Source organism: Macaca fascicularis, chromosome 7 (assembly GCF_037993035.2).
Source record: "Macaca fascicularis isolate 582-1 chromosome 7, T2T-MFA8v1.1".
Classification (NCBI taxonomy): Eukaryota; Metazoa; Chordata; class Mammalia; order Primates; family Cercopithecidae; genus Macaca; species Macaca fascicularis.
In genome coordinates, this window is record NC_088381.1 from 35,096,408 (window position 1) to 35,124,387 (window position 27,980).

Below are 27,980 nucleotides of genomic sequence, written 5' to 3' on the forward strand. Positions count from 1 at the left end.
CTCATCTCTAAAATTCCAAGTACTCTTTTTAGAACAGATCACAAAAGCAGTCAAGAGTTACAGAGATTAAGCACATTTTAAATACCTTATACAAGAACATTAATAATAATCTATCAATTTCTGATTGGGACGTAGAATAAGAAAGACTTGCAACTTAGTGAGATGGCACCTATTTTACAAACATGGGAAAAATTAGAGAAGTGCATTTGGGGATTTTAAGCTACAAGTAGATGACTTACTTTTAAAAATCATAAAAACTTGCACTTTTGCAAGTGATAAGGTGAAAGTAAAATGAATTTCTATACAGTTCTCAAGTGTACATTTCCAAAATGTTATCTTTAATAAGCTCTACCAAAATCACAAAGAGAGAATATCATTCAGTATTAAATATTTCTGTGTTGTACTGATATTTAAGATCACTTAAAAGATCAATATAATGGACTGGGTATTAGAAAATACCAAAGATTGTTGTTAATTTTGTTAGGTATAATAACCACATTGTGGTTATATTAGAAAATGTCTATTTTTTCAGGAATATATGCTGAAATATGTAAGGATAAACAGAGTTCCTTTAAATGGCAAAGAAAAAGAAAGAAATACAGATAGAAGTTATGGCAAAATCTTCACAATTATTGGCTCTGAATTAGGGGTTGACAAAGTAGCCAGCAGCCTGTTTTTATATGGCTTAACTAAGAATGGCTTTTCCACATTTAACAAATTGTAAAAGCAACAAAGACCGTACAACAGAAACCAAACGCTGCTCCTGAAGCCTAAAATGTTTACTAGCAGGCCCTTTACAGAAAATGTTTGCTGATCCTTTTTCTAAATCATGGCCATGTAAGGCTTTGTTGCACTATTTGTTCTACTTTTGAGTATATTAGAATTTTCTCATAATAAAAGATTTTAAAATATCAATCTCATTCCACAGTAGATAAAAGACTTTAAAATATCAATCTCATTCCACAGTAAAGATTTTTAAATATCTCATTCCCTAAAAATGCTTTAACAGAAACAAAACAAAAAAAAATTTCTCACAATTTGCTGAATATTCAAAATGTACTTTTAAACAATGAATAATGATTCTCATTCAAAAGATATTTGAGTACATTAGGTACTAGGCATTGTTCTAGGGCCAGGAGATACAGATATTATTTTGTCTGAATAAGCCAGATGAAATTCCTTGCCTTCACAGAATTCTGGCATTGTTATGCTTACTTTTCTTATTTTAATCACAAACATTCTATCTTCCTCCCTTTCAGTATGGTCAAATACATTACCGTGCTCTGACATAAAAAGTAAACACTCGTAAGTACATTTGTTTTCACTGTAAATGTAAAATAAATCACTCAACACAAAACTCAGACTAATAAGTATTTTTTAAGCTAATAATTAAACAATACTTACTGGGGATCCAAAGTTGTGTCCAACTTCATGAGCAAAAGTAATGTGAGAGACTTTGGGAGGTACATGAGACCCATAGTTCTGAACAGTAATAATTCCAGTGTTTAAGGACTTCTTCTTACCATCTGAATAGAGTTTACTTTTTTCACATATTCCTCCAGAGCTTCCTAATCCAGAACAAAAAAAATGGTTAAGTTAGCATCTATTTCCCCTTATCCCCTAAAAAGGTAATATATGCTATATTAAATGAAAACATTTTATATTTTAATCTAAAATAGAACTGGTACTCAAACGTATCACGTACGCGAAAGTTTCTTTGGTCCAAGACTAAGAAGTCACTTCAAATAAAAGTTTTAATGACACTCATAAAGAAACTTCCAGGACTGAGTACACAATCTTCACAAAATGTTCTTCATAATCAAAATGTCCCCCAAATTTTGTTCCCATTAATTTAGGAAAACAAATATTTACATTTCCTTTCAATTTGAATATATCAATATTTACACTGAGTCAAAGTGTACTTCCTCTCATCTTTTAAAAAGAAATCTTATGATTTTAAGTTAAATGAAAGTTGAACAAAATATCCTCAAGAAGATTCTGAGAAAGTCACTTCTACAAAAAGCAGTGAGGCACATGAGTACATGTCCTGAGATACAACATACAATGTATTTGTAAAAAAAGAAAATAATTATGTCAAGAAAGTTAAAAAAAAAAAAAAAAAAAAAAGAGGGGGTGGAGGAAAGAAGGAAAAAGAGAATACGGGTGGGAAGGAAGGAAGAGATAGAAAGCAAATGCGGCAAAAGGTTAATGATTGATTAATCTATCAAGAATTCACCATTGCTCAGCGCAGTGGCTCATGCCTGTAATCTCAGCACTTCGGGAGGCCGAGGCAGGTGGATCACTTGAGGTCAGGACTTTGAGAGCAGCCTGGCCAACATGGTGAAACCCCATCTCTACTAAAAATACAAAAATTAGCTGCGTGTGGTGTTGCACACCTGTAATCCCAGCTACTCGGGCAGGAGAACTGCCTGAACCCGGGAGGTGGAAGTTGCAGTGAGCTGAGATTGTGCCACGGCACTCCAGCCTGGGTGACACAGTGGGACTCTGTCTTAAAAAAAAAAAAAAAAAAAAAAAAAAAAAAAAAAAAAGGAAGAAGAAGAATTTCACCATACTATTCTTGCAACCTTTCCGCAGGCTTGAAATTTTCAAAATAAATTTAAAAACTGAATTATGATTGTTACGATACGTCTTTAGGGCACTATAAAAATTTAAAAGAAAAGCCATATTTCCACTTAAATATTTTTATCATTTTGTACTTCATCTGTTCATTAACAGTGACTTTAGAATTTAATAGCAAAATGACAGTGCTCTCACAGCTAAAATCAATTATGAGAAACTGGAAAAATAATAATAGGAAAATCAGAAAATGTCTGGTCAATTCATGCCTTTATATAGACATTATATTGGTAAGATCATATTTTCTTTTAATTAACTTTATTATTAAGATTTTCAGTGAGAAGTTATTTAGTTTATATTTATACTTAAAAGTTTTTTCCCTATTTGATTTTTAAACGAAATACAATCAAATGGATAAGGGTATTAAGATAACTGCTCAAATTAGCTTTCTATACACAAGTTACAACAAAGTTACTAAACTGTTTTTTAAAAAAAAAGTCTAATATTGCTTCTCCTCCCCTTCCCATTCTGCCCCGCTTCAAAAACAAGTCTAATATTTAGAATCACTAATAAAGCATGTAATAGAACGCAATTCAAAATAGGTCTGCAAGAAGGTATTATACTATGACTGTTGCCTTGCTCCCCTTAAATATAAGAAAACTATATGGCAACAAAACACAAATTTGAATTACTGTTACTATATAATTCAGAAAGCTGAAATGAAAACTGTGTTTCAAAGAAAAGTAAACTAAAAGACTGAGTCATAGGCAAATTTAACCCAGCAAGGGGTTGAGAACCTTTATGATATTCAAAATTTACTACCTTTTCTACATTGACAACTGAGTAGAGAGAAAATACCAAATAATTTGTCAGTATTTACTATATTTTCCTAAGCTAGTTCTACTTTTGGAGCTGAGTCCTGAGGAACACATCATTATTTCTGGAAACGAGAAAATATATAAATAAGTATTCTGTATATAATTATTATTGTACACACAGCATAGTTTTAAACAAATAGTAAATTAATATCCTGCCTTAGTGAAGATTTGTCACGTGCATATTGGTCCAATGCAGTACTGTCAAACTTGAATTAAGCATAGAAGACTCCACACTTCAAATCTTTTATCAGTTAAAAAAAAAAAAAAGGTAAATAGGCATATTTTTAAATCTCTGATAATATACATTTTTATGCACTTTTAGGGTCTGGTTAATTTAAGAGAAGAGTATACATAAATTAGAATATACTATTCTGAAATATAGTAATTTATATATTGCTTCTTAAAAACGGTTTTTGGTCTTTATGATTATTGCTTATATGAAAGTTTAAAATAGCCGGGCACAGTGGTTTACCCCTGTAATCCCAACACTTTGGGAGGCCGCAGCAGGCGGATCACCTGAGATCAGGAGTTGGAGACCAGCATAGCCAACATGTTGAAACCCCATCTCTACTAAAATTACAAAAATTAGCCAGGCGAAGTGGTACATGCATGTAATCTCAGCTACTCCGGAGGCTGAGGCAGGGGAATCACCTGCACCCGGGAGGTGGAGGTTGCAATGAGCAGAGATCATGCCACTGCACTCAAGCCTGGACAACAGAGCGAGACTCTGTCTCAATCAATCAATCAATCAGTCGATCAATGGAAGTTTAATATTTGTTGCAGGCTAACAGCATATGTTGGAGAAACTTAATTATACAGGAAGAAATAAAATACTATTTGTAACTCTGAAAGTTATGGTTTAATTTTTTAAATACTGCAACTAGTTTTGATATGCCAGAAAACTCAGTAATGAGGTATTACATATACCCACAGCTAAACCATTAACTCAAACTCAATTGCTACATATTTTAAATTTAAGATTTTATTATACATATATTCATCACTGACAAATACAAGTTGTGAATAACAATGAGAAGGGTGAAATGTTTTAAATTCAGGTCAAAAGTAATTATTGATGAATGAGTCAATAAGCAACAAAGAAGTATAATGACAATTTTCTATCTGCAGGATAGTTTGAGAGCTAAAGTCAGAGTATCCGTCCTAAACTTCAAAACAGACCAACTCCACCCCACTCCCCAAAAAAAAAGTCTTAGAAAAAAATACAAGAGTAATATGATACCTTGACATATTCCATAAATACAGTTTTGATGTGAGGAGGCCAAAAACTAATAGTAACATGCTGATCATACAATACTAATCTGAGCAGTAATTCTGGACCAGACCATAGTACTACTCCCAGAAGTGTTACTAGGAAATGTGAGAGCACAGTCATTTGGCTTTCAAGTCTGGAGAGCACTACTCACATGTAATGGGTAGGGATCAAAGATGTTAAATATACAAGGGGTCCAGACAAGCACAAAATGCCAATAGAAAGTGTTCTATTGCAATATTCTAATGATGTAATTTTCCCAACATTTGAAATTATACTTTTAAACTATGGGTTAGGAATAAGCTGTGGGTTTTCCCGAGAACCCTGTGTTAAGTTCTCTACGCTCTCAAATTTTAATATGTAATATCAAACTAAAACATCGAATCTAAAAAAACAGAAGAGACTATTTCTACCAAATGAAATGCCTCAAAAAATGTTCTTCACAAATAGAGGAGTACTAAAGGTTTCAGGACTAACTACAGAGATGAATTCCAAAGCCAGCCTCATTCAATGATCAGGCCGAACCGAGACTCTGTTCATTCAGTTAACTGATAAGACCTATAGGTAGAAACATGAAGACTCAAAGGAAGAGCAAAGATAGAACTACAATGAAAAAAATAAACAACCAGAAGAAAAATTATTTTCCTGAATTTACAGACAGAGAAAAGACAAGAATCCTGTCTCCCACCTCTCAATCCATTGCTCTTCCCATTATGCCATGACAATTACCCAAAATTGTATCAAAATATCATAGCTTAGTATGATTTTATAACTATTCTCTCTCAAGAAAACATATTCCATCAATATATAACCTCTACTAAGAAGCAGAAAACATTTCAGCTGCTTATTTGAAACATCTAAGAAAAGGCTAGGATGTTAGTGTGTGTGTGTGTGTAGATTTTATTTATACACATATAAAATACCTAGTAATATAATTACCAAATGAACTGAATCTGGAGTCAAAAGGTCCAGATTCCAGATCCTGTTCCACCTCTAGCTGTGTGATATTAGGTTGGTCACAAAGTTTCTGAACACAAGTTTCCCCATCTGTAGAGGGGAGACAATAATACCTACACCTCATAAAGGTATTGAAATAATCAAGACTAAATATATAACATTCCCTGTTTTAGAAAAAAATTAAGTCAAATATGAAACTCAGTTCAGCTAGTAGTAAGGGCAAAGACAAGTGAAGAAGAAAGCTGGCAACGTTATTTCAGGGCAGATAACCTACACTAGAAAAAGCTGGACCAAAGGAACAAAGATCCCTTTTCTTTCCCACTCTGGTCTCTATTCTTCTGTGCCTGCCTAGCCCCTCCCCAGCAGCTCTTAGAAGATGGCTTCCAAGCCAGGCGCGGTGGCTCACGCCTGTAATCCCAGCACTTTGGGAGGCCGAGGCAGGCGGATTACGAGGTCAGGAGATCGAGATCACAGTGAAACCCCGTCTCTACTAAAAATACAAAAAATTAGCCGGGCGCGGTGGTGGGCGCCTGTAGTCCCAGCTACTCGGGAGGCTGAGCCAGGAGAATGGCGTGAACCCGGGAGGTGGAGCTTGCAGTGAGCCGAGATCGCGCCACTGCACTCCAGCCTGGGCAACAGAACTAGACTCTTGTCTCAAAAAAAAAAAAAAAAAAAGAAGATGGCTTCCAAGAGCTGAAGTTAGGGGTTTAACATAGAGTAATCGAAGCAGACATCTAACGTCTGAAATAAAGAGAGATAATAATATAAAAGGAAAAAAGGCAGAGGCGGGGAAAATGGGGATAGAAGGTTAATAACAGGAGTCTCAGTTTTCTATTTTGGTTGCCAATCACCATATTTTTGCTCATGAAGTACACAGGAAGTATCTTGTTTCACCTTTATGAAGACCCTAATAATGAAAATACAGAGGCGGGCGGATCACGAGGTCAGGAGATCGAGACCATCCTGGCTAACATGGGGAAACCCTGTCTCTACTAAAACTACAAAAAATTAGCCTGGCACGGTGGTGGGCGCCTGTAGTTCCAGCTACTCACCAGGCTGAGGCAGGAGAATGGTGTGAACCCAGGAAGTGGAGCTTGCAGTGAGTGGAGATCACACCACTGCACTCCAGCCTGGGTGACAGAGCAAGACTGTCTCAAAAAAAAAAAAAAAAAAAAGACAGAAAAGAAAATACAAGTAACATGCCCCACCATTTTCAATCCAAAACTCTGCCCAACTCGGGAAAATGAGCAGCATCACAAATGGTGATCCAATTATCACAAACAATGAGACATAAACACTGAGTGTCCCCAAAACCCATAACTACAGTTTAATCATGAGGAAAACATCAGACAGATTCCAAATAGAGGACCATTCTAAAATGTACCTGACCAGTACTCCCCCAAACTGTCAGGGGAGGGAGGATGGAGATTTGAGAATATCTAATCTGTTCAATTTTTTATAAATCTATAACTGTTCTAAAAAATAAAGCCTACTTTAAAAAAAAATAAGTAGCTGAATCTAAAGATGTGAGAATATCTGAAGATTTAGGAAGAATTTTACCAAATTCCCACAGAATCATTACATCCTTAAATACAATAGTCTATAACTGAAAATGCAAAATGGCAGGAAGTTTTTAGTTTAAGATCAAACTCACTTACCCAGGAGGCATTTTGTGAGCAAGCTTTAGAGACAACAATATTAATGTAGTGCTTCTCAAACTTCAGTGTGCATCAGAATCACTTTGAGAATTTGTTCCAACTAAGACTGCTGGGCTCCACACCTATAGTTTCTCATTCAAGAGACCCGGGTACGGCCTAAGAACTTATATTTCTAACAAGTTCCTAGGTGATGATGATGGTGCTAGTCCATGGATCACACTTTGAGAACCACTCATTTGAGACTTCAGAACTACCGTATTAATGGATATATACAAATAAAATCATATGAGACCCTGAGTTTTTAATAGTACTTACTAATGAATAGGGAGAAGAAATCACAAACTTTGTGATAAAATCATCCAAACATTGAAGGGGCAAAGAGATTTCAGAGTATAGAAGTTTTACACATGAAAAATCACAGGAAAGAGTGAGCTGTACAATCTGCTGACCAATCCAAGTAACAAAAAAAAGCACAGATTATCATAAAAGACAAATATCCAAAAGTACTGCACTATTAATATGCAGCCCATGACATAAACTTGTACTTTAAAATGACATCATGAAATTGAGTACACTTTAAAACATAGAAGAAAAACAAAAGAAGCTATGGCAATTGTAAAAATATTGACTTAAAATAATGACTTTTAAAAAAGGAGAAAAATATAAATTAAGGAAAATAAAGAACTACTTAAGATCTTAAAATATACAAAACAAATCAAAGAATAAACTAATAAGAATAGGAATACAAAAGTTTCTATTACTCTGGATAAAGCAGAAGTTTTTTTTTTTTTTAAACATAGAAATGAATTATCAGAAGGAGAATTTGTTGTATATAGCTCAGAAGATAATATACTATTGATTAAACTCTACTTGGCACAATTTATATTCAAAGAGCCTGGGGTCCTTTCCACTCATCTTTCAGTTAATAAATTTGGATTTCTAAACTAGGAAACTGAATTTATACAGTAAATCACAGCTCCTCCACGACACTCCACCCCCACTGTAATGGGAAGGGTATTGTCCCATCCCAACATTATCAATGACAATAGCTTTCATAGCTAAGGCAGAAACTCAGCAGAGTATGAACCCAGGTGATGATGTCAATGGAGCTGTGGGTACCAGGGACTTCCTGCCTCCATCTCTTTCATGCAGTGCTTCCCTTTTATTCGAATAAAGGCTAGAAATAAAATAATAAAGGTAGGCTTTCTTTTCTTTCTACTTGCCACTCTTGATGAGGATTTCTCTGCTCTTTATCTCACCACAGAAGAGAGAGCAAGACACAGTTTTCCTCTTTTCATTCTAAGTACCCTATTTTGGGGAAATATATAACATTTATTAACTTTATTGTGGAAAAATAAAATTTCCCTTTGGGTTTCAGAATTACCACTTTTTCTCACAAAATTATTTATTTCATTTGGTCTATTCAAATGTCAGGAATCAGGATATTTCCCTATATGCATTTCAAAATGAAAAGCTCCTTCATCTATTATGCCTTTTCCATTATGCTTATGAGTCTTGCCTAACTCAAGTAGCATAATTTAAGATATTGTAAGGCATCACTTTCTCCTATAATTTGAAAATTCAACATTCCCTGAAAACTCCTCTTTGTTTCAAGTAGTAAGTTAAGACATATTTAATATGATAAACTACCTGAAGGTGCTCCAACCCAAGCCAGACCAAGTACGCCATCATCAAAATCTCGGTCTGTGAAGACATAGGCCAAACAGTAGTCATCATGATTCTGCTCAGAATTCAGTTCCAGAAACTTCTCCACACCAATATTTGGGAAACGGAAAGGATTTGTAGGGTCCTTCTCATCAGCAGTTGTATTGATCTAAAATTCAAAACAATAATTTAGTAAGTAATTAATGTTAGCAGAGCTTTAGTGTAAATGTCTGCTCACCTTCTTCTGCATATACCTGGACAATACGCTCCCATGGAAATCAGGCCTGAATTAAGGCTTCTAAGGTTGTTCCCACTGCCCACATCCCTGAGCTGATCACAGAAGGCAAAACAATAACAACAAATAAAAAAGAAAGGCTAGGTAGGGAAATTAAAATTGAAGATGTCATACTTCTGAGCAAGTATTCACCAGATTCCTGAACACTGAACACTTGGGAAGAAAAAACAAGTTTTGCTTTCAGAAGCTCAGTAAAGGAAGTATAGTTTCTCAAATTTAATTATCTGAACAAGTCTCCTTTAGTCCTAATCTCCTACATATGGTGACACCTACAAGGATATAAAACCCTGTACTTTAGCTAATTACTAGAATATAAAATAGGTATCAAACCCAAGACTGTCAGTTCAGCAGACAAATCATTTTCCTGGTTTTCCTTGCCTAGAGAGTCACATGGGCCAAACCACACTAACTGCAAATTTATTTTTTTTTTCCTGATTGTAGGCAAGAATTTTGCTTTCTAATTCAAATTCACTTCTTTTACTATTTCAAACTGAGTTATTTCAGAATGTTTCTTTTGACACTTAGCTACTATACTCCTACCACAGGTTCCTCCTTCGGAATCTGAATAATCTGTTCCAATACCAGACTTCTACTAAACAAAAGCTTTTATTTATTAGCCCCTGCATCCTTTCAGAGACCTGTCTGTCTCCTATGAAGTCCTAGAACAATTTGGCTTTCCCCAGGTAAGCTAAGGCATTACAATATGAAAGTAAATGTTTTTACTGAAAGGCAAACCTCAGTCTATTTGAAAATGTTGGCAATAAGAGGATCACATAATGGTTGATACAACAAGAATTACAGGTCTCTTTATGACCCGTACTCTCCAGTAAAACCAAGAGGCTCAGAAGCAGGAAGGCAAAAACACCATTGAGGGCAACTGCTTAAGAATAGATTTTAGAACATCTGGTTTATCTATTAACAATTAACCAAAAACAATCAGTTACAGCCATTTAACACTAAAAAAATTCAAAAGCAAACACACTGTATTTTACAGATACTCCATGCTTGAAGACATGCTGTAGATGGCTTTCTCCCACTAAATATAAAAACAAAATTTTCTAGTAATTTTCTAATACTGGCTATAAATAAAAATGGCATCTAAGGCCAGGCACGGTGGCTCATACCTGTAATCCCAGCACTTTGGGAGGCCAAGGCGGGCGGATCACCTGAGGTCAGGAGTTCAAGACCAGCCTGGCCAACATGATGAAACCCTGTATCTACAAAAATACAAAATTAGCCAGGCATGATGGCGGGTGCCTGTAATCCCTGTAATCCCAGCTACTTGGGAGGCTAAGGTGGGAGAATCGCTTGAAACTGGAAGGCAGAGGCTGCAGTGAGCCAAGACTGCGCCATTGAACTCCAGCTTGGGCGACAGAGTGATACTCCTTCTCGAAAAAAAAAGAAAAAATTGCATCTAAATTGTAATTACCTATTATTTAAATGGCTTATTAATATTTGCTGACAGAATATAAATTTTAAATTAATAGGTTGTGAACAAACTTCAACAGATAAAACTTTACTAAAGTTTTAATAAGAGTTAAGGTCTAAAAACAACCAACTACCACATTATTTACTTATACACATGCATTTCTTCATAATACAAATCATTTTCCTCAAAGGGCATCACTAAAATGTGTTGAGGTGTTCTCTACTTTTCATTACTTGCATTTTATTGCTCTGCCTACTAAACAGCAACACTTAATACTTCTTATCATTGTTACTTGCTCATTTAAGAATTTATATTGCTCACAGAATACATGAAAGCAATTAATTATGAACAATTCTTATACTGTAAATCAGTAAATCATATTTCACCTTAAGAAAATTCAATTTAAGATTTAATCATACTACTTCTAAATTTAAGGACTACCTACAGCTATGTGGCTGAATGTATATACTAAAATTTTCTAGTATAGACATTTTATCTAACCATATTTGAAGAAAACTAGGAAAGCATAAATATTAAGGAACCCTGCGGCAAATACTTTTGTGAAAGGATGATTTTTTTAAGTTCGGTTGTTTATTTAGTATATAAATACTGTTTCTTAAAAAGCTATACATATATATTTAGAATATTCAGAAATTTTTTGAAAAAATAGCCTAAATTTGTCAGTAATTTATTTATTCACCTGTAATTTATAACATTAAAACTAATACTATGTGACCCTATGGCTCTGGATCAGCTTTTCTCAAAATGCCTAAAGTACTTTGGAATCTGTTCATGTTAATATATTTTTTCTAAAAAAAGGTTTCATGGTCAAAAATTTAGAAAAATATGGGTTTCTTTCCTGAAGACTTCTCAAAACTTGATATATGTTACTGTGAGTTGTGAATTTTCAAGAAGATTATAGTATTAAGGGTTTTTCCAACTTCCAATTTTATTTAAACACTGTATTTATCCTCTTTTTCCCCTGGAACACCAAATGGAACACACAGTGAAAAATATTGTACAAAGCAAATTTTAGGAAACTGAGGGATAATGTTAGGGGGAAAAAGTCAGGTACTATATCCGTAGTTATTGAAGAGTCAGAGCTTTCTTAATAATATGTTAATCAGACAGACTGAAAACACACTTTACCTCTATTGTAGTCCGGATTAAGACCTTATACATTTAATTCTTAAATCATAAACCCAAGTATCTGTGTGTGTGTACATGTGTAAATGCCAGGAGTAAAAAACTGCATCAACAGATACAATTTAATTTAAATTATTTAATTCATAAAGATAAAATTAAAAGCAAGCTTTTTTGTGTGTGTGTAAACATGGTCTGGATTGTTGCACTTTTTAAGTGTTTTTAACTATTTAAGTTCCTTACTCTTATGCGTTTCACCATGAAACTGATGTTACGGATCCCGGAGAAGTCTGTGGTCTGGTAAATTGTATCAATCGCTTTAACATGACTGGATATCTATGATTTAAAAAACAGAACATTTTAGAGGCAATGTTGAAAGATGAAAAAGATTATAAATTTCCATTTTCAAAATCAATAATTATTCATGTCCCACCACATTCACATTTTAAAATGTCAACATTATATACTGGACAGAAACATGAAAAAGATTAGTGAGTTGCGCTGACAGGGGAGATTCTATTTTATTTTCCAGACTCCTCTGGCCAACAACAAACATGCCCACTTGTTTTTTTGTTTCTTTTTTTGGAGACAGAGTCTTGCTCTGTTGCCCAGGCTAGAGTGCAGTGCTGCAATCTTGGCTCACTGCAACCTCTGCCTCCCAGATTCAAGTGATCCCCCTGCCTCAGCCTCCCGAATAGCTGGGATTACAGGCGCCTACCACCATGCCCAGCTAATTTTTGTATTTTTAGTAGAGACAGGTTTTACTATGTTGGCCAGTCTGGTCTCGAACTCCTGACCTCAAGTGATCCACCCACCTCGGCCTCCCAAAGTGCTGGCATTACAGGCATGAGTCACCACAACCGGCCCAAACATACACTCTTGTTTCAGTCACATAAAAGTTTTGTTTCCTCAATCCAATCCTACAATGTCACACGTTCATTCCTTTTCACGTACATCCTATGCCTGGAGTATCTTTCTCTATTTATCCTTCGGACTCAGCTCAAACATTTTTATAAGAACTTCCCTGACAGTTCAGAACACACAGTCATTCCCTGACTTTAATCCTTCTATTGCTGCGCTAGTACACATTCTGTAAGCTTTGTTGACCACTTTCTATATTCTTGGCACTGTTTTAGGCAATGGAGATATAGTGGTGAACAAAATACAGAAGGTCCCTATAAATTTACAGAGGCTTACTTTAGTAGGGGAAGAAAAGAGGGAGATAATACAAATATAATAAATATACATTCAGATTTTGCTAAATTCTACAAGGAGATAAACGATGATAAACCCAAAAGCATCCGTTTACCTAGCTGACCCCCAACTAAACTTTCTAGCTTCTAAACCACTCTGTAGACAACCTTCCCAACTTCATTTACAAAAAATACTCTTGCTACGATTTGTGTAAAAACATATATATATACTCTCAAAGTTATTTTCAAAGAAACTGTAAAAACATAAAACAAGATGGTCAAGTAAAAGCATTAACAATAATCACTTCAAAGGTAGCCCAGGCTGCCAAACACTGCTAATGAAATTCCTAGCTGTGCTCATAGGGCTCATTATAAATTCATGCTATTTTTGTCTTGAAATGTATTTCTTCCTTGGTAAATCCTAGAAAATCTCCTACCTCATTAACTATTACGTTTTTCCTCACTAGCTTCTCTTCCTCAACCTATTCACCATATACAGATAGCTCCAATTTCTTCTCCTTTGGTTTCATTCTTTCCACATTCAATCTCTCAAGGCAACCCTTCCCTCAAGCTCTAGTTTCACATTTTCAAAATCCTAAGGGAAGAACCACCCAGCTTTTACACATGTTTAAAAATAAGTTCATCCTCACCACCAAAATGAATCATTTATACTAGTGGTACCTCCATCTTATCCATTTCAAATCCTTTCAGTCAAAAGTTCATTCATCAAATTCTTACTGGGTACCTTCAACACGAAGGACATTTTGAAGGGTACCCGCAAAATACTTATACTTTAATGAGGGTTGAGAAGACACAAGTGCAAATAATAATGTAACTAAGAAAGTGCTACATACAGTAAAAATACAGAATATAATTAAATACTTCCAGTTGGAAGGATTCCTCCATCTTTCCGTCCTTTAAGACCACAAATGAAAATTCAACTCCCTTTCCAAAGCTAAACTTCAGTGTCATCATCTCCTTCAGGAAATCATTGTCTTACCCCTGTCTTTTGACACTAAAATATCCCAACTCGTCTTTCAGTTATCCATGTACTTATCTTACACATTTTATCACGTCACAACTGAAAATGCATACTTTTTCCCAAAAAGAGAATATACTAACTTAAATTTTTAAAGGAAAGAAAAGGTATTATAAAACAATACAGGGACTACTAAAACAGTGCATAATCAGAAATACCTGAGCAATCACAGCTTCTCGTGTTCCGTAATATTTAAAAAACAAATGATCAGTCTGAATATAAAGCTGACAAGTATTTTTTTCAGCTGAAGTTGTACGTTTTTTCCTCAGGAGTTCTGGACCATTAGCAGCATGTTCTTCTTGAGGTATCTATACATCAAAAAGAGTCATTTTTGATAATTAGCATGCTTTAATACTATCATTTTATCTAATTAAGAATACATACTATAAACAATTTCTTACTCTGCTTTATATAACACCATAGGTATTTCTGCTGTCATTAAAAGTTCCTAAAATCACTTTGTCTCATAATCTTCTCCATATAGATAATTTACTATCTATTCAAGGAACTCCTTAACTTTTAAACATTTTCTTTTTTTTTTTTTTTTTTTTTTTTTTTTTGAGACGGAGTCTTGCTCTGTCGCCCAGGCTGGAGTGCAGTGGCCGAATCTCAGCTCACTGCAAGCTCCGCCTCCCGGGTCCATGCCATTCTCCTGCCTCAGCCGCCCGAGTAGCTGGGACTACAGGCGCCTGCCACCTCGCCCGGCTAGTTTTTGTATTTCTTAGTAGAGACGGGGTTTCACCGTGTTAGCCAGGATGGTCTCAATCTCCTGACCTCATGATCCGCCCATCTCGGCCTCCCAAAGTGCTGGGATTACAGGCTTGAGCCACCGCGCCCGGCCTAAACATTTTCAAAACATATATTTTAATATGTATTCATTTAAATCTAAAGCGAGTTGTGTAATAGCTTATAATACTTTGATATCTTCTCTACCTCACATCTAATACCCATCTACCATCCAGTTCTGTCAAGTTTATCTCTTAAATACCTAAGGTATCTACCCATTATCTCTGGCTCCACCACTCTAGCCCAAGCTACCATTACTTCTTATCTAGAATACTGTAGTAAAATCAATTTAATCAACCAATAGCCACTAATGGCCTTAGATCTCTTCTCCATACTGCAATCTTTTCAAACTGCAAATTTGAATATGTCATCCACCTCAATAATGTATTTCAATGACTTCCTATTGCTCTAAAGATTAAGCCCAATCTTCTTTACATGCTCCCCCAAATATCAACATTGCACAGCCTCTACTTAACTATGCAGCTTTTCTCATTCCATATTACTTCACAAAGAAACCCTGTTATGTTACCCAACTCTAGCTGTCTGTGGTACAGCTATACACGCTTTCTTTCCAATCCTCCAACACACAGTCTATCTCCTGCCACAGTCTTTGCACGTGCTGACACTACCTATTCTGATCTTGTTAATGGCTTCCTTCTTCCTTTAGACTTCGAGAAGGTCAATTTATCCATTATACCACTCCACAGAACCATATACCAATGTCTCTTACATAGTGCAACCTTACATTTATTTGTGGGATTATTTAATTTCTGTCCACATCCCACATCACCCACTAGAATGTAAGTTCTGGAAAGAAGAAATTATCTCTGTTTGATCCTCACTGTAATGCTACCACCTAACAAAGACTTGGCAGCAAAAAGTACACACTATTTTTTTTTTTTTTTTTTTTTTTTTGAGACAAGCGTCTCACTCTGTCGCCCAGGCTGGAGTGCAGTGGCGCGATCTTGGCTCACTGCAAGCTCCGCCTCCCGGGTTCACGCCATTCTCCCGTCTCTGCCTCAGGAGTAGCTGGGACTACAGGTGCCCGCCACCACGCCTGGCTAATTTTGTTTTCGAATTTTTAGAAGAGACAGGGTTTCACCATGTTAGCCAGGATGGTCTCGATCTCCTGACCTCATGATCCGCCCTCCTTGGCCTCCCAAAGTGCTAGGATTACAGGCATGAGCCACCGCACCCACCAAGTATTTCTTTTGAGAGTCTCGCTCTGTTACCCAGGCTGGACTGCAGTGGCATGATCACAGCTCAATGCAGCCTTAAACTCCTGGGCTCAAACAATCCTCCCGCCTAAACTTCCCAAGTAGCTGGGACTATAAGCATGTATCACCACGCCTGGCTAATTTTTTTTATAGAGACAGAGGTCTTCCTATGTTGCCCAGGCTGGTCATGAGCTCCCGGTCTCAAGTAATCCTCCTGTCTCAGCTCTCCGAAGTACTGGGATTATAGGCATGAGCCACTATGCCTGGCCTCAATAAGTATTTCTTCAAAGAATTACCACTGCTGTTGAATCCAAAGAGTCAAACATATGTAAACACCTAAAAGGATCACCTTAAATATTTTTGATGGCACAGTAATATAGAACCCAAATTGAATTTTAAATCACAATTTCTTCTTTCTTGACATTTCCTTCTCCCTTAATAATTCCATGTGAACATACACAAAATGAAAAATTTGTATTATATCCCATACACACAAAAAAGCGTAACTATGTGAAATGATAGAAATGTTTATTTGCTTCACTATAGTAACCATTTTGACTATCTACATGTATCTCATAACATCATGTAGTATACCTGATATATACACAATAAAACTCATTTTTAAAACAATTTGTATTATTCATGGGTACCAATACTACTGAAATAGTGTAACATTTGGGGGAACTGTCCCCAAAGCCTACCTTGAATACTATTCTACTCAGGATTTTCATTTAGATGGTCTCCAGGTCTCAGTTAACACAGTTTGTAAATGACTCAAATACTGAGAAGTATTTCAAATCCACGTATTTGTGAAATGCAGTTAATATTTACAATCATGTCATTCTACACAAAAAGGAATTTATTTTAGCTAATGTTGAAGTTTTATATATGCAAGATTTTCTACTCCAGACCACAAAAACAAACAAACAAACAAACAAACAAAAAAACCTGGATGCTTTAATGTGAAAATCCTATTTAAAGAAAGGTTTTAAATAAGAAATCAGTCTGAAATATGAAAAAGTGCTTTGTAGTATACGGTAAAAATTAATTTAAAATTATCTAACGTGTTCTTTATTCAATACTTCATCTACAAGTTAGCATTTGAGCCTGCAATCTTTTCATCAGGAAAAAAACTACTTTCAGTGTGTCAGATGGTTATATATTACATTTGAAATGTGTTAATTTTACTTTTATCTATTTTTCTGAGCACAGCATCCTAGAGGAGGGTAGTTTCTCTGTTTCAGCATATCCTACTGTCTTTTGGTTTCAACTGTTTCCAATGAGAAATGAGCTGCTATGTTTTCTGTTGCTTTTTTAAGAGTGGTTAAACTTTTTCTCACTGGTTGCTTTTAAGATTATATCTTGGGCTTTCAGACTTCTCAAATAATGTGCTATGGTATTGTTTTCACTGTAAAGTATTTATCCTGTCCTAATTACAGGGCTTAATGAATTTGTTGTTTGATATCTCTCTGTTACATTTGAAAAATTCTCAGCCATTACCTGTCCTTACTTGACTCTCCATTTTCCTCCTTCTAGGACATCAATTACATAATACATATATCAGACTTTCTGAACGTATCATCTATTTCTCTTATGCTCTTTTCTGTATTTTCCATCCTTTTCTTAGCAATTGGCTCTATTTTCTTATATTATCCAAATCTAAATCCATCAAATTCCTAATTTTTGTTATATTTGTCAATTCTAAATTTCCCACCAGTTCTTTTCTTAATTTTCAATTTTCTGCTAAAATTTTAAATTTAGTCTTTATGACTTGAATATATTAAAGTCTGTGTCAGATAATTTTCTTATCCAGGTACCATTTCCTTTGTCGGTTGACTCTCTTGTTCTTCCATCATGTTGTTTTGTTAGTTCATATACTGGTTACACTGAACTGAGTGCCAGGCTATGTATGTGGATAACCACAGATTTAATTTGAGGTTGTGACTGACACCTTTCTCAAAAGATTTACTTTCACTTCTGGTAAGCAGAGTTAGGCTCGGTGCACTAGTAATCCTGCATCACCTTAATCCAATCAGGGACTGAGATGTGGTGTGAAACTTTAATCTCTGTGAGGAGAGGTTGAACATTTTATGATTTATACCTTTACTCTTAGGGAGTAGTCCTTCAAGGTCCCAACCAATAGCTCTTCTGGGCAGATCCTAAACAATATTTTCATCCTCAACCTAATAAATCTGCACAGTTCTACTCTCCCTCTCAGTCTCTCAGCTACCTCCTCAGAAACTCAAAGACACACCAGGAGAAAAGGTAGAACCAAATACCAGGATCACCATTCTAGGTGTATACTTTTTTCTGAGATCTTGGTCCCATACTACTTCACAATCATGTTATCTTTCCAATGCCTTCAAATAAATACATACAAATATACAAAACACATATATGGAGATATACATATACAAATAAAAATAAAATATTTTTATTTTCAGGCCAAGTTGCTTTATATTAGTTGTACTAATCAGTTGTTCTCTACTTAAAAACAATTCTTTATTAATTTTATACTTTGTGAACACATAATATTTTATACAAACTTTATAACTTGCCTTCACTTTAAGATGCCTTTTATTTTTAATATTCATATAGTAAAATATATTCATCTTTTTTATACTGAAAAGTCTTATGTTTTCAAAACGTTTCTCCAGATCAAAATCCAAAATATTTTATAACATCTTTTGTGAAGTGTGTTTTCAAATGTTTTGCCCATTATCTATTAAATTTTTTTATTTTTAAATTTTGTGGGTACATAGTAGGTATATATATTTATGGGGTACATAAGATATATAATACTTTGATACAGTACTGCAACGTGGAAATCACATCATGTTAAATGGTGAGCCCATCCCCTCAAGCATTTATCCTTTTTGTTACAAAAAATACAATTACACTCTTTTAGTTACTTTAAAATGTACAATTTAATTATTATTGACTATAGTTGCCCTGCTGTGCTTTCAAATACTAGGTCTTATTCATTCTTTCTAACATGTTTTTGTGCCCATTAACCATCCCCACTTCCCCCACCACTGCTCTAATACTTATTACACCCTCTAGTAACCATCCTTCTACTCTCTATCTCCATGAGTTCAATTATTTTAATTTTTAGCTCCTACAAATAAGTGAGAATACGTGAAGTTTGTCTTTCTGTGCCTAGCTTATTACACTTAACATAACGACCTCCAGTTCCATCCATGTTGTCACAAATCACAGAATCTAATTCTGTTTTATGGCTAAACAGTACTCCATTGTGTATATGTACCACATTTTCTTTATCCATTCATCTATTAATGGACACTTAGGCTGCTTCCAAATCTTGCCTTTGTGAACAGTGCTGCAACAAACATGGAAGTGCAGCTATCTCTATGATATATCTCTTTGGGTAGATCTGCAGCAGTGCGATTGCTGGATTATGGTAGTTCTATTTTTAGTTTGTTGAGGAACCTCCAAACTATTCTCCATAGTAGTTGTACTAATTTGCATTCCCACCAACAGTGTATGAGGGTTTCCTTTTCCCCACATCCTCACCAGCATTTGTTATTGCCTGTCTTTTGGATAAAAGCATTTTTTACTGGGGTGAGACGATATTTCATTGTAATTTTTATTTGTATTTCTCTGAGGATCAGTGACGTTGAGCACCTTTTCATATGCGTGTTTGCCATTTGTATGTCTTTTAGGAAATGTCTCTTCAGATATTTTGGCCATTTTTAAATCAGATTAGATTTTTTTCTATATAGTTATTTCAGCTCCTTATATATTCTGGTTATTAATCCCGTCAGACAAGTAGTTTGCAAATATTTTCTCCCATTCTGTGGGTTGTCTCTTCACTTCGTTAATTGTATCCTTTGCTGAGCCGAAGCTTTTAACTTGATGTGATCCATTTGTCCATTTTTGCTTTGGCTGCCTGTGCTTATGGGGTTTTACTCAATAAATTTTTGTCCACATAAAGTGGGGAGTTTCTTCAATGTTTTCTTGTAGCAGTCTCACAGTTGAGCACTTAAATTTAAGTCTTAATTCATTTTTATTCGATTGTTGTATATGGTGAGAAATAGAGGTTTAGTTTCATTCCTCTGCATACCGATATCCAGTTTTCCCAGCACCATTTATTGAAGAGATTATCTTTACCCCAATGTGTGTTTTTGGCGCCACTGTAAAAAATGCACTGTAGGTGTATCAATTTGTTTCTGAGGTCTCTATTCTGTTCCATGGGTCTATGTGTCTGTTTTCATGCCAGTGCCATGTTGTTCGGTTACTACAGCTCTACAGTATAATCTGAAGTCAGGTAATAGGATTCCTCCAATTTTGTTCTTTTTGCTCAACAGCATTGGTCATTCTGAGTTTCTTCTGGCTCCAATAAAACATTTCAAATGGTTTTTTCTATTTCTGTGAAGAATGACAATGGTATTTTGGTAGCAACTGTATTGCTTTTTGTAATATGAACATTTTAACAACACTGATTCTTCCAATATATGAACATAGAATGTCCTTCCATTTTTTTGTGTCCTCTTCGATTTCTTTCATCAGTGTTTTATACCTTTCATTGTAGAGATCTTTCACTTCTTTGGTTAATTCCTAGGTATGTAACTTTATTTGTGGTTATTGCAAATAGGATTGCTTTTCTTTTTCAGACTGTTGTTGGAAACAACAGTAGAAATGCTACTGATATTTTTATGTTGAATTTGTATCCTGCAACTTTACTGTATTTGTTTGTCAGTTCTAATAGTTTTTTGGTGGAGTCTTCAGGTTTTTCCAAATATAAGATTATATCATCTGCAAACAAGGATATTTTGACTTCTTCATTTCCAATCTAGGGGCACTTTATTTCTCTCACTTCTCTGACTGCTCTAGCTAGGACTTCCAGTACTATGTTGAGTAACAGGGGTGAAAGTAGGCATCTTTCTTGTGTTCCCAATCTTACAAAAAAGGCTTTCAGTTTTTGCCCATTCAGTATGATACTAGCTATGGATCTGCTGTATATCACTTTTATTATGTTGAGATACGTACCTTCTATACACAATTTTTTGAGCATTTTTATCATGAAGGGATGTTGAATTTTATCAACTGCTTTTTCAGCATCAGTTGAAATGATCATATAACTTTTGTCCTTCATTCTGTTATGATGTATCACACTGACTGATTTGCATACATTGAACCATTCTTGCATCCCTGGGATAAATCCCACTTAGTCATGATGAATGATCTTTTTAATGAATTGCTGATTCAGTTTGCTAGGATTTTGTTGGTAATTTTTCCATCAATATTCATGAGACATGATGGCCTGCCGTTTTCTTTTTTTGCTGCCTTTATCTGGTTTTGGTATCAGAGTAATACTGGCCTCCTAGAATGAGTTTGAAATTTTCCCTCCTGCTTTATTTTTTGGAATCGTTTCAGTACAATTGGTATTAGTTATACTTTAAATATTTGGTAGAATTCAACAGTGAAGCCCCTGGGTCCCAGGCTTTTCTTTACTGGAAGACTTTTTATTACAGATTCAATTTCATTATTTGTCATTGGTCTGTTCAGGTTTTGAACATCATGGTTCAATCTTGGTAGGTTGTATGTGTCTAAAAATGTATCCATTTCCTCTACATTTTGCAATTTATTGGCATATAGTTGCTCAATGTACCCACTAATGATCCTTTGAATTTCATCTATACCACTTACAACACGTCTCCTTTTTCATCTCTGATTTTATTTATTTAGGTCTTCTTTTTTTCTTAGTCTGGCTAAAGGTTTATCAATTTTATGATTTCAAAAAACAACTTTTTGTTTCTTTGATCTTTTATATTGTCTTCATTTCTATTTCATTTACTTCTGCTCTGATCTTTATTATTTCTTTTCTTCTACTAATTTTGGGTTTGGTTTGCTCTTGCAAAATGCATCATTAGGGTATTTATTTGAAGTTTTCTTTCTTTCTGGATGCAGGCATTTATAGCTACATAAACTTTCCTCTTAGTACTACTTTTACTGTATCCCATAGGTTTTGGTATGTTGTGTTTTCTTTGTTTTTTTGAGACAGCATCTCCCTCTGTTGCCCAGGCTGCAGTACAGTGGCACAATCTTGCTCACTGCAACCTCCTCCTCCTGTGTTCAAGCAATCCTCCTGTCTCAGCCTCCCAAGGACCTGGGACTAAAGGCATGCACCACCATACCTGGCTACTTTTAAAACTTTTTGTAAAGAAAAGTTCTCACTACAGACCCCAGGCTGGTGTCAAACTCCTGGGCTCAAATGATCATTCCACATCAGCTTGCTAAAGTGCTGGAATTACAGACATGAGCCACCACTCCCAGCCAGTAAGTTGTGTTTCCATTATCAATTCTTTCAAGAAATTTTCCAATTTTCTTTTTAATTTTTTCACTCACCTACTGGTCATTCAGGAGCATATGGTTTACTTTCCATGTAATTGTATAGTTTCAAAGACTCCTTTTGTTATTGATTTCTAGTTTTATTCGAGTGTAGTCAGAGAAGATACCTGATATTATTGCAATTTTTTGAACGTTTGAAGACTTGTTTTATAACCAAACATATGGTCTATTCTTGAGAATGACCCAGGTGCTGAGGAGAAAAAAATGTGTATTCTGTAGCCATTGGATAAAATGGTCTATAAATACCTATTAGGTCCATTTGTTCTATACTGAAGATTAAGTCCAATGTTTCTTTGTTGATTTTCTGTCTGGAAGGTCTATCCATTGCTAAAAGTGGGGTATTAAAGTCTTCAGCTATTATTGTATTGAAATATCTCTCTCTTTAGCTCTAATAATATTTGCTTTACATATCTGTGTGTTCCAGTGTTGGGTACATATATGTATTTGGCCATTTTTGCGTTGTTATAAAGAAATAACTGAGACTGAGTAATTTATCAAGAAAAGAGGTTTAATTGGCTCATGGTTCTGCAGGCTTTAGAGGAAGCATGGTGCTGGCATCTGCTTGGCTTCTAGAGAGGTCTCAGAAAGCTTGTAAGCATGGGCAGAAGGTGAAGGGGGAGCAGGCACATGACACACTGGAAGCAGGAGCAAGCAAGAGTGTCTGTAGGGGGAGGTGCCACACACTTCTAAACCACCAATTCTCACGAGAACTCACTATCACAAAAACAGCACCAAGCCATGGGGGATCTGCCCCCATGATCCAAACACCTCCCACCAGGTCCCACCTCCAGCACTGAGGATTACAATTCAACAGAAGGTTTGAGCAGAGACAAATATCCAAACTATATTAATATATATTTTTACAGTTGTTAAATCCTCTTGCTGAATTGACTCCTTGACATATATATATATATATATATATATATATATATATATTTTTTTTTTTTTTTTTTTTTTTTTTTTTTTGAGACAGAGTCTTGGTCTGTCACTCAGACTGGAGTGCAGTGGCCCGATCTCAGCTCACTGCAACCTCCATCTCCTGGGTTCAAGTGATTCTTCTCCCTCAGCCTCCCAAGTAGCTGGGATTACAGATGCCCACCACCACACCCAGCTAATTTTTGTATTTTTAATAGAGACAGGACTTCATCATGTTGGCCAGAGTGGTCTTAAACTCCTGGCCTCAGGTGATCCGCCCACCTCAGCCTCCCAAACTGCTAAGATTACAGGCATGAGCTACCAGGCCTGGCCCCTTTTATAATGATATAGTGACCGTCTTTGTCTCTTACAGTTTTTGTCCTGAAATCTATTTTGACTGATACAAGTATAGCTATTCCTGCTCTTCTGGTTTCCACTGGAATGGAATATCTTTTTCCACCATTTTGTTTTCAGTCTATGTGTACCTTTACAGGTAAAATGTGTTTCTTGTATGCAATAGATCACTGGATCTTTGGGGTTTTTTAATCCATTTAGCTACTCTATGTCTTTTGATTAGAGAGTTTGGTGTATTGACATTCAGTGTTATTACTGATAAGTAAGGACTTACTCCTGCTATTTTGTTGTTTCTGGTTGTTTTGTGGCCTTCTCTTCCTTCTTTCCTTCCTGTCTTCCCTCTAGTGAAGCTGATTTTCTCCGGTGGTATGATTTAATTTCTGGCTTTTTATTTTGTGTATCTATTGTATGTTTTTTGATTTGAAGTTACCATGAGGCTTGCAAATACTATCTTACAATCATCATTTTAAACTGATGACAACAGTGATTGCATAAAGAAGCAAAAAGAAGACTAATAAAAACTTTAACTTTGTCCCCCTGCTTTTTAATCTTGTTTCTATTCATGCCTTATTGTAGTGTCTATATCCTGAAAAGTTATTTTTTATCAGTTCATCATTTGGTCTTTCTACTCAAGATATGAGCAATTTATATACAATAACAGATACACAATATTCTGTGTACTTATTATTACCAGTGAGTTTTATATCATCGTATTATTTCTTACTGCTCATTCACATCCTTTTCTTTCTGACTGAAGTACTCTCCTTAGCACTTCTTGTAGGACAAGTCTGGTGTTGATGAAATCTATCCATTTTTGTTTGTCTGGGAAAGTCTTTATTTCTCCTTCGTGTTTGAAGGCTATTTCCCTGAATACACTGCTATAGGATAAAAAATTTTTTCCTTCAGCACTTTAAACACATCATGCCACTCTCTCCTGGCCTGTAAAATTTCCACTGAAAAGTCTGCTGCCAAATCTATTAGAGCTCCACTGTAGGTTATTTGTTTCTTTTTTCTTGCTGCTTTTAGGACCTTTTCTTTATGGCCTTTGCTGGTTTGATTATTAAATGCCTTGAGTTAGTCTTCATTGGGTTAAATCTGCTTAGTGTTTCATAACCTCCTTACACTTTCATGTTCATATCTTTTTCTAGGTTTGAGAAGTTCTCTGGTATTATCCCTTTGAATAAACTTTTTACCCCTATCTCTTTCTCTACCTCCTCTTTAAGGACATGATTCTTACGTTTGCCCTTTTGAGGCTATTTCCTAGATATTATAGGTGTTCTTCATTCTTTTAGAGTATTCCTTTTTCTTTTGTCTCTGACTTTATATTTTCAAAGTTGTCTTTAAGCTCACTAATTCTTTTATCAATTCTGTTACTAAGAGACTCTGATGCATTCTTCAGTACATCAATTGCATTTTTCAACTCTAGAATTTCTGCTTGATTCTTTTTAATTATTTCAATTTGTTTTTTAAATTTATCTGATAGTATTCTGAATTCCTTCTCTGTGTTATCTTGAACTTCTCTGAGTTTCTTCAAAACAGTTATTTTTAATTCTCTGTCTGAAAGGTCACCTATCTATGGATCCATTCTTCAGGATTTGTTCCTAGTGCCTTATTTAGTTTATTTGGTGAAGTCATGTTTTCCTGGATGGTCTGGACGCTTGTGGATGGTGGTTCATGTCTGGGCAATGAGGAGTTATGTATTTACTGTAGTCATCCCAGTCTGGGCTTATTTGTGCCTATCCTTCTTGGAAAGGCTTTCCAGGTGCACTGTCCATTTTTTAATTGGCATTTGTGCTTTTTTTTTTTTTTTTTTAATTGAGTTATAACATTTCTTTACGTATTCTGGAAAAAAAGCCTTTTATCAGAGATATTGTGGACATTTTCTCAGTCTATGGCTTGTTTTCATTTTTCTTAACTATGTTTTTTGCAGCAAGGTTTTTCATTTTGATGAAGTCCAGTTTACATGCTTTTCATAGGGAATTTTTGTGCCTTGAGAAATTGTTATCACAAGTCACAAAAATTTCTCCTATGTTTTTCCCTAGTTTTAGTTTTAGCTTTAGCATATAGGTCTACTTTCCACTTTGAGTTAATTTTTGTATAAGGTGTGAAGTATAGGTGAATCTCAATTTTTTTTTCATATGGATATCCAGTTGTTCCAGTACCGTTTGTTGAAAAGACTGTTCTTTCCTCTTTTAAATTACCTTGGGACTTTTGCAAAAATCAACTGACCATGTGAACTCTCTATGTTGCTACATTTACCTATATGTTTACCCTTAGGCCAAGATGACCCTATCTTGATTCCTGTAACTTTATACTAAGTCTTAAAAACCAAATACTATTGAATCTTCCATCCTTGTTCTTTTTTGAAAATTGTTTTGTCTATTCTAGGTCTTTTACCTTTCAGTATAACTTTTAGAATCAGTTTGTCAGTTACTAGATAAATGTCCACTGCAAGTCTTGATACTGACTGCACTGAATCTGCAGAACAACTTGGGGAGAAGTGACATACTAACATTGAGGATTCCAACCACAAACAGAGTACATTTCTCAATTTATTTAGATCTTTAATTTTTCTTGGCAATATTTTCTAGTTTTTCATGTACACATCTTGCACATATTTTGTTAAATTTATTCTACATATTTTATATTTTGATGCTGTTTTACTTATTTTTTTCATTTTCTAAATATTCATTGCCAGTATATAGAATACAACTGATTATATCAACTTTTAGTCTATGTCCTTGATAAGTCTGCTTATTGATTCTAGCAACTTTTTCTAGGTATACTCTTGTATTACCTTTAACCACTTCCTTTATAATCTGTATGCCTTTCACTTATTTTTCTTGCCTTATTATGGTGGCTAGGACTTTCAGTACAATGCTGAGTAAAAGTTTCTGTTCCTTGGCTGAGCGCAGTGGCTCACACCTGTAATTCTGGCACTTTGGGAGGCCGAGGCGCGCAGATCATGAGGTCAAAAGTTCAAGACCAGCCTGAGCAACATGGTGAAACCCCATCTCTACCAAAAATACACAAAAGTGGTGGATGTGGTGGTGCGCACCTGTAATCCCAGCTACTCAGGAAGTTGAGGCGGGAGAATCACTTGAACCTGGGAGGTAGAGGTTGCAGTGGGCCAAGATCATGCCACAGCACTCCACCCTGGGTGACAGAGTGAGACTCCGTTTCAAAAAAAAAAAAAAAAAAGCTTTTATTCGTGGTCTCAAAGGAAAAGGACTTAGTCTCTCACTTTTAAGCATGGTATCAGCTGTAGGTTTTTTATAAAAGCTCTTACTAGCCTAAGAAAGCTTCCTTCTATTTTTAGTTTGCCATGTGTTGAGTGTTAAAATTTGGCAATGTTTTTTACTAGTCTACTGAGATAATCAGAGGGGTTTCATCCTTTATTATGTTTATGTGGTGGATTACACAAATTTTCTAATGTTAATTTTGCATTTCTGGTATAAACTTCATTTGAGCATAATGTGTTATTTTTTAACATATTGCTGGATTTCACTTGCTAATATTTTAAGAAATTTTACTTTTACATTCATGAGGAATATTGGCCTGTAGCTTAGTTTTCTTGTAATGTCTCTGTTTGGTATGACTATCAAAGTAACACTGGCCTCATAAAATGTGAAGTTTTCTCCTTATTTATTTATTTTATTTATTTATTTATTTTTGAGGCAGAGTCTCACTCTGTCACGAGTGCAGTGATGCGATCTCAGCTCACTGCAAGCTCCACCTCCCGGGTTCATGCCATTCTCCCACCTCAACCTCCCGAGTAACTGGGACTACAGGTGCCTGCCACCATGCCCAGCTAATTTTGTTTTTGTATTTCTAATAGAGATGGGGTTTCACCTGTGTTAGGAAGGTCTCAATCTTCTGACCTCGTGATCCTGCTGCCTCGGCCTCCCAAACTGCTGGGATTACAGGTGTGAGCCAACACACCCGGCCGTTTTCTCTGTATTTTCTTAAGGACTTTAAGACTGTCCTTAATGATAAACTCTGAGAATATGGATCCATAAATTAATACATAGCATAATTAACTAAACCCAATTTCTTTTCCATCATTTTATGACCCAAATCCAAAACAATAAGTTTTTTTTTTCTTTTTTAAATAGGTTCTCACTCTGTGGCCTGGGCTGGAGTACACTATACTGGCGCAATCAATCATGGCTCACTGCACTCTCAACCTTCTATATTCAAGCAATCCTCCTACCTCAGCATCCGACAAGCTG

The 27,980-nt window shown here is 35.4% G+C and overlaps 1 protein-coding gene across 2 annotated transcripts in view; it reads right to left on the reverse strand.

The window, feature by feature from the left end:
* Positions 1-27,980, reverse strand: part of ADAM10 (ADAM metallopeptidase domain 10) — a 157,061-nt gene that overhangs the window by 37,157 nt on the left and 91,924 nt on the right. For both annotated transcript variants that reach the window (XM_065547969.2, XM_065547970.2), the window contains 4 exons: positions 14,263-14,412; positions 12,116-12,208; positions 8,991-9,174; positions 1,405-1,568 (listed from right to left, as the gene is read on the reverse strand). In XM_065547969.2, the coding sequence (XP_065404041.1) occupies positions 1,405-1,568; positions 8,991-9,174; positions 12,116-12,208; positions 14,263-14,412 (591 nt within the window). The remainder of the gene's footprint in view (positions 1-1,404; positions 1,569-8,990; positions 9,175-12,115; positions 12,209-14,262; positions 14,413-27,980) is intronic.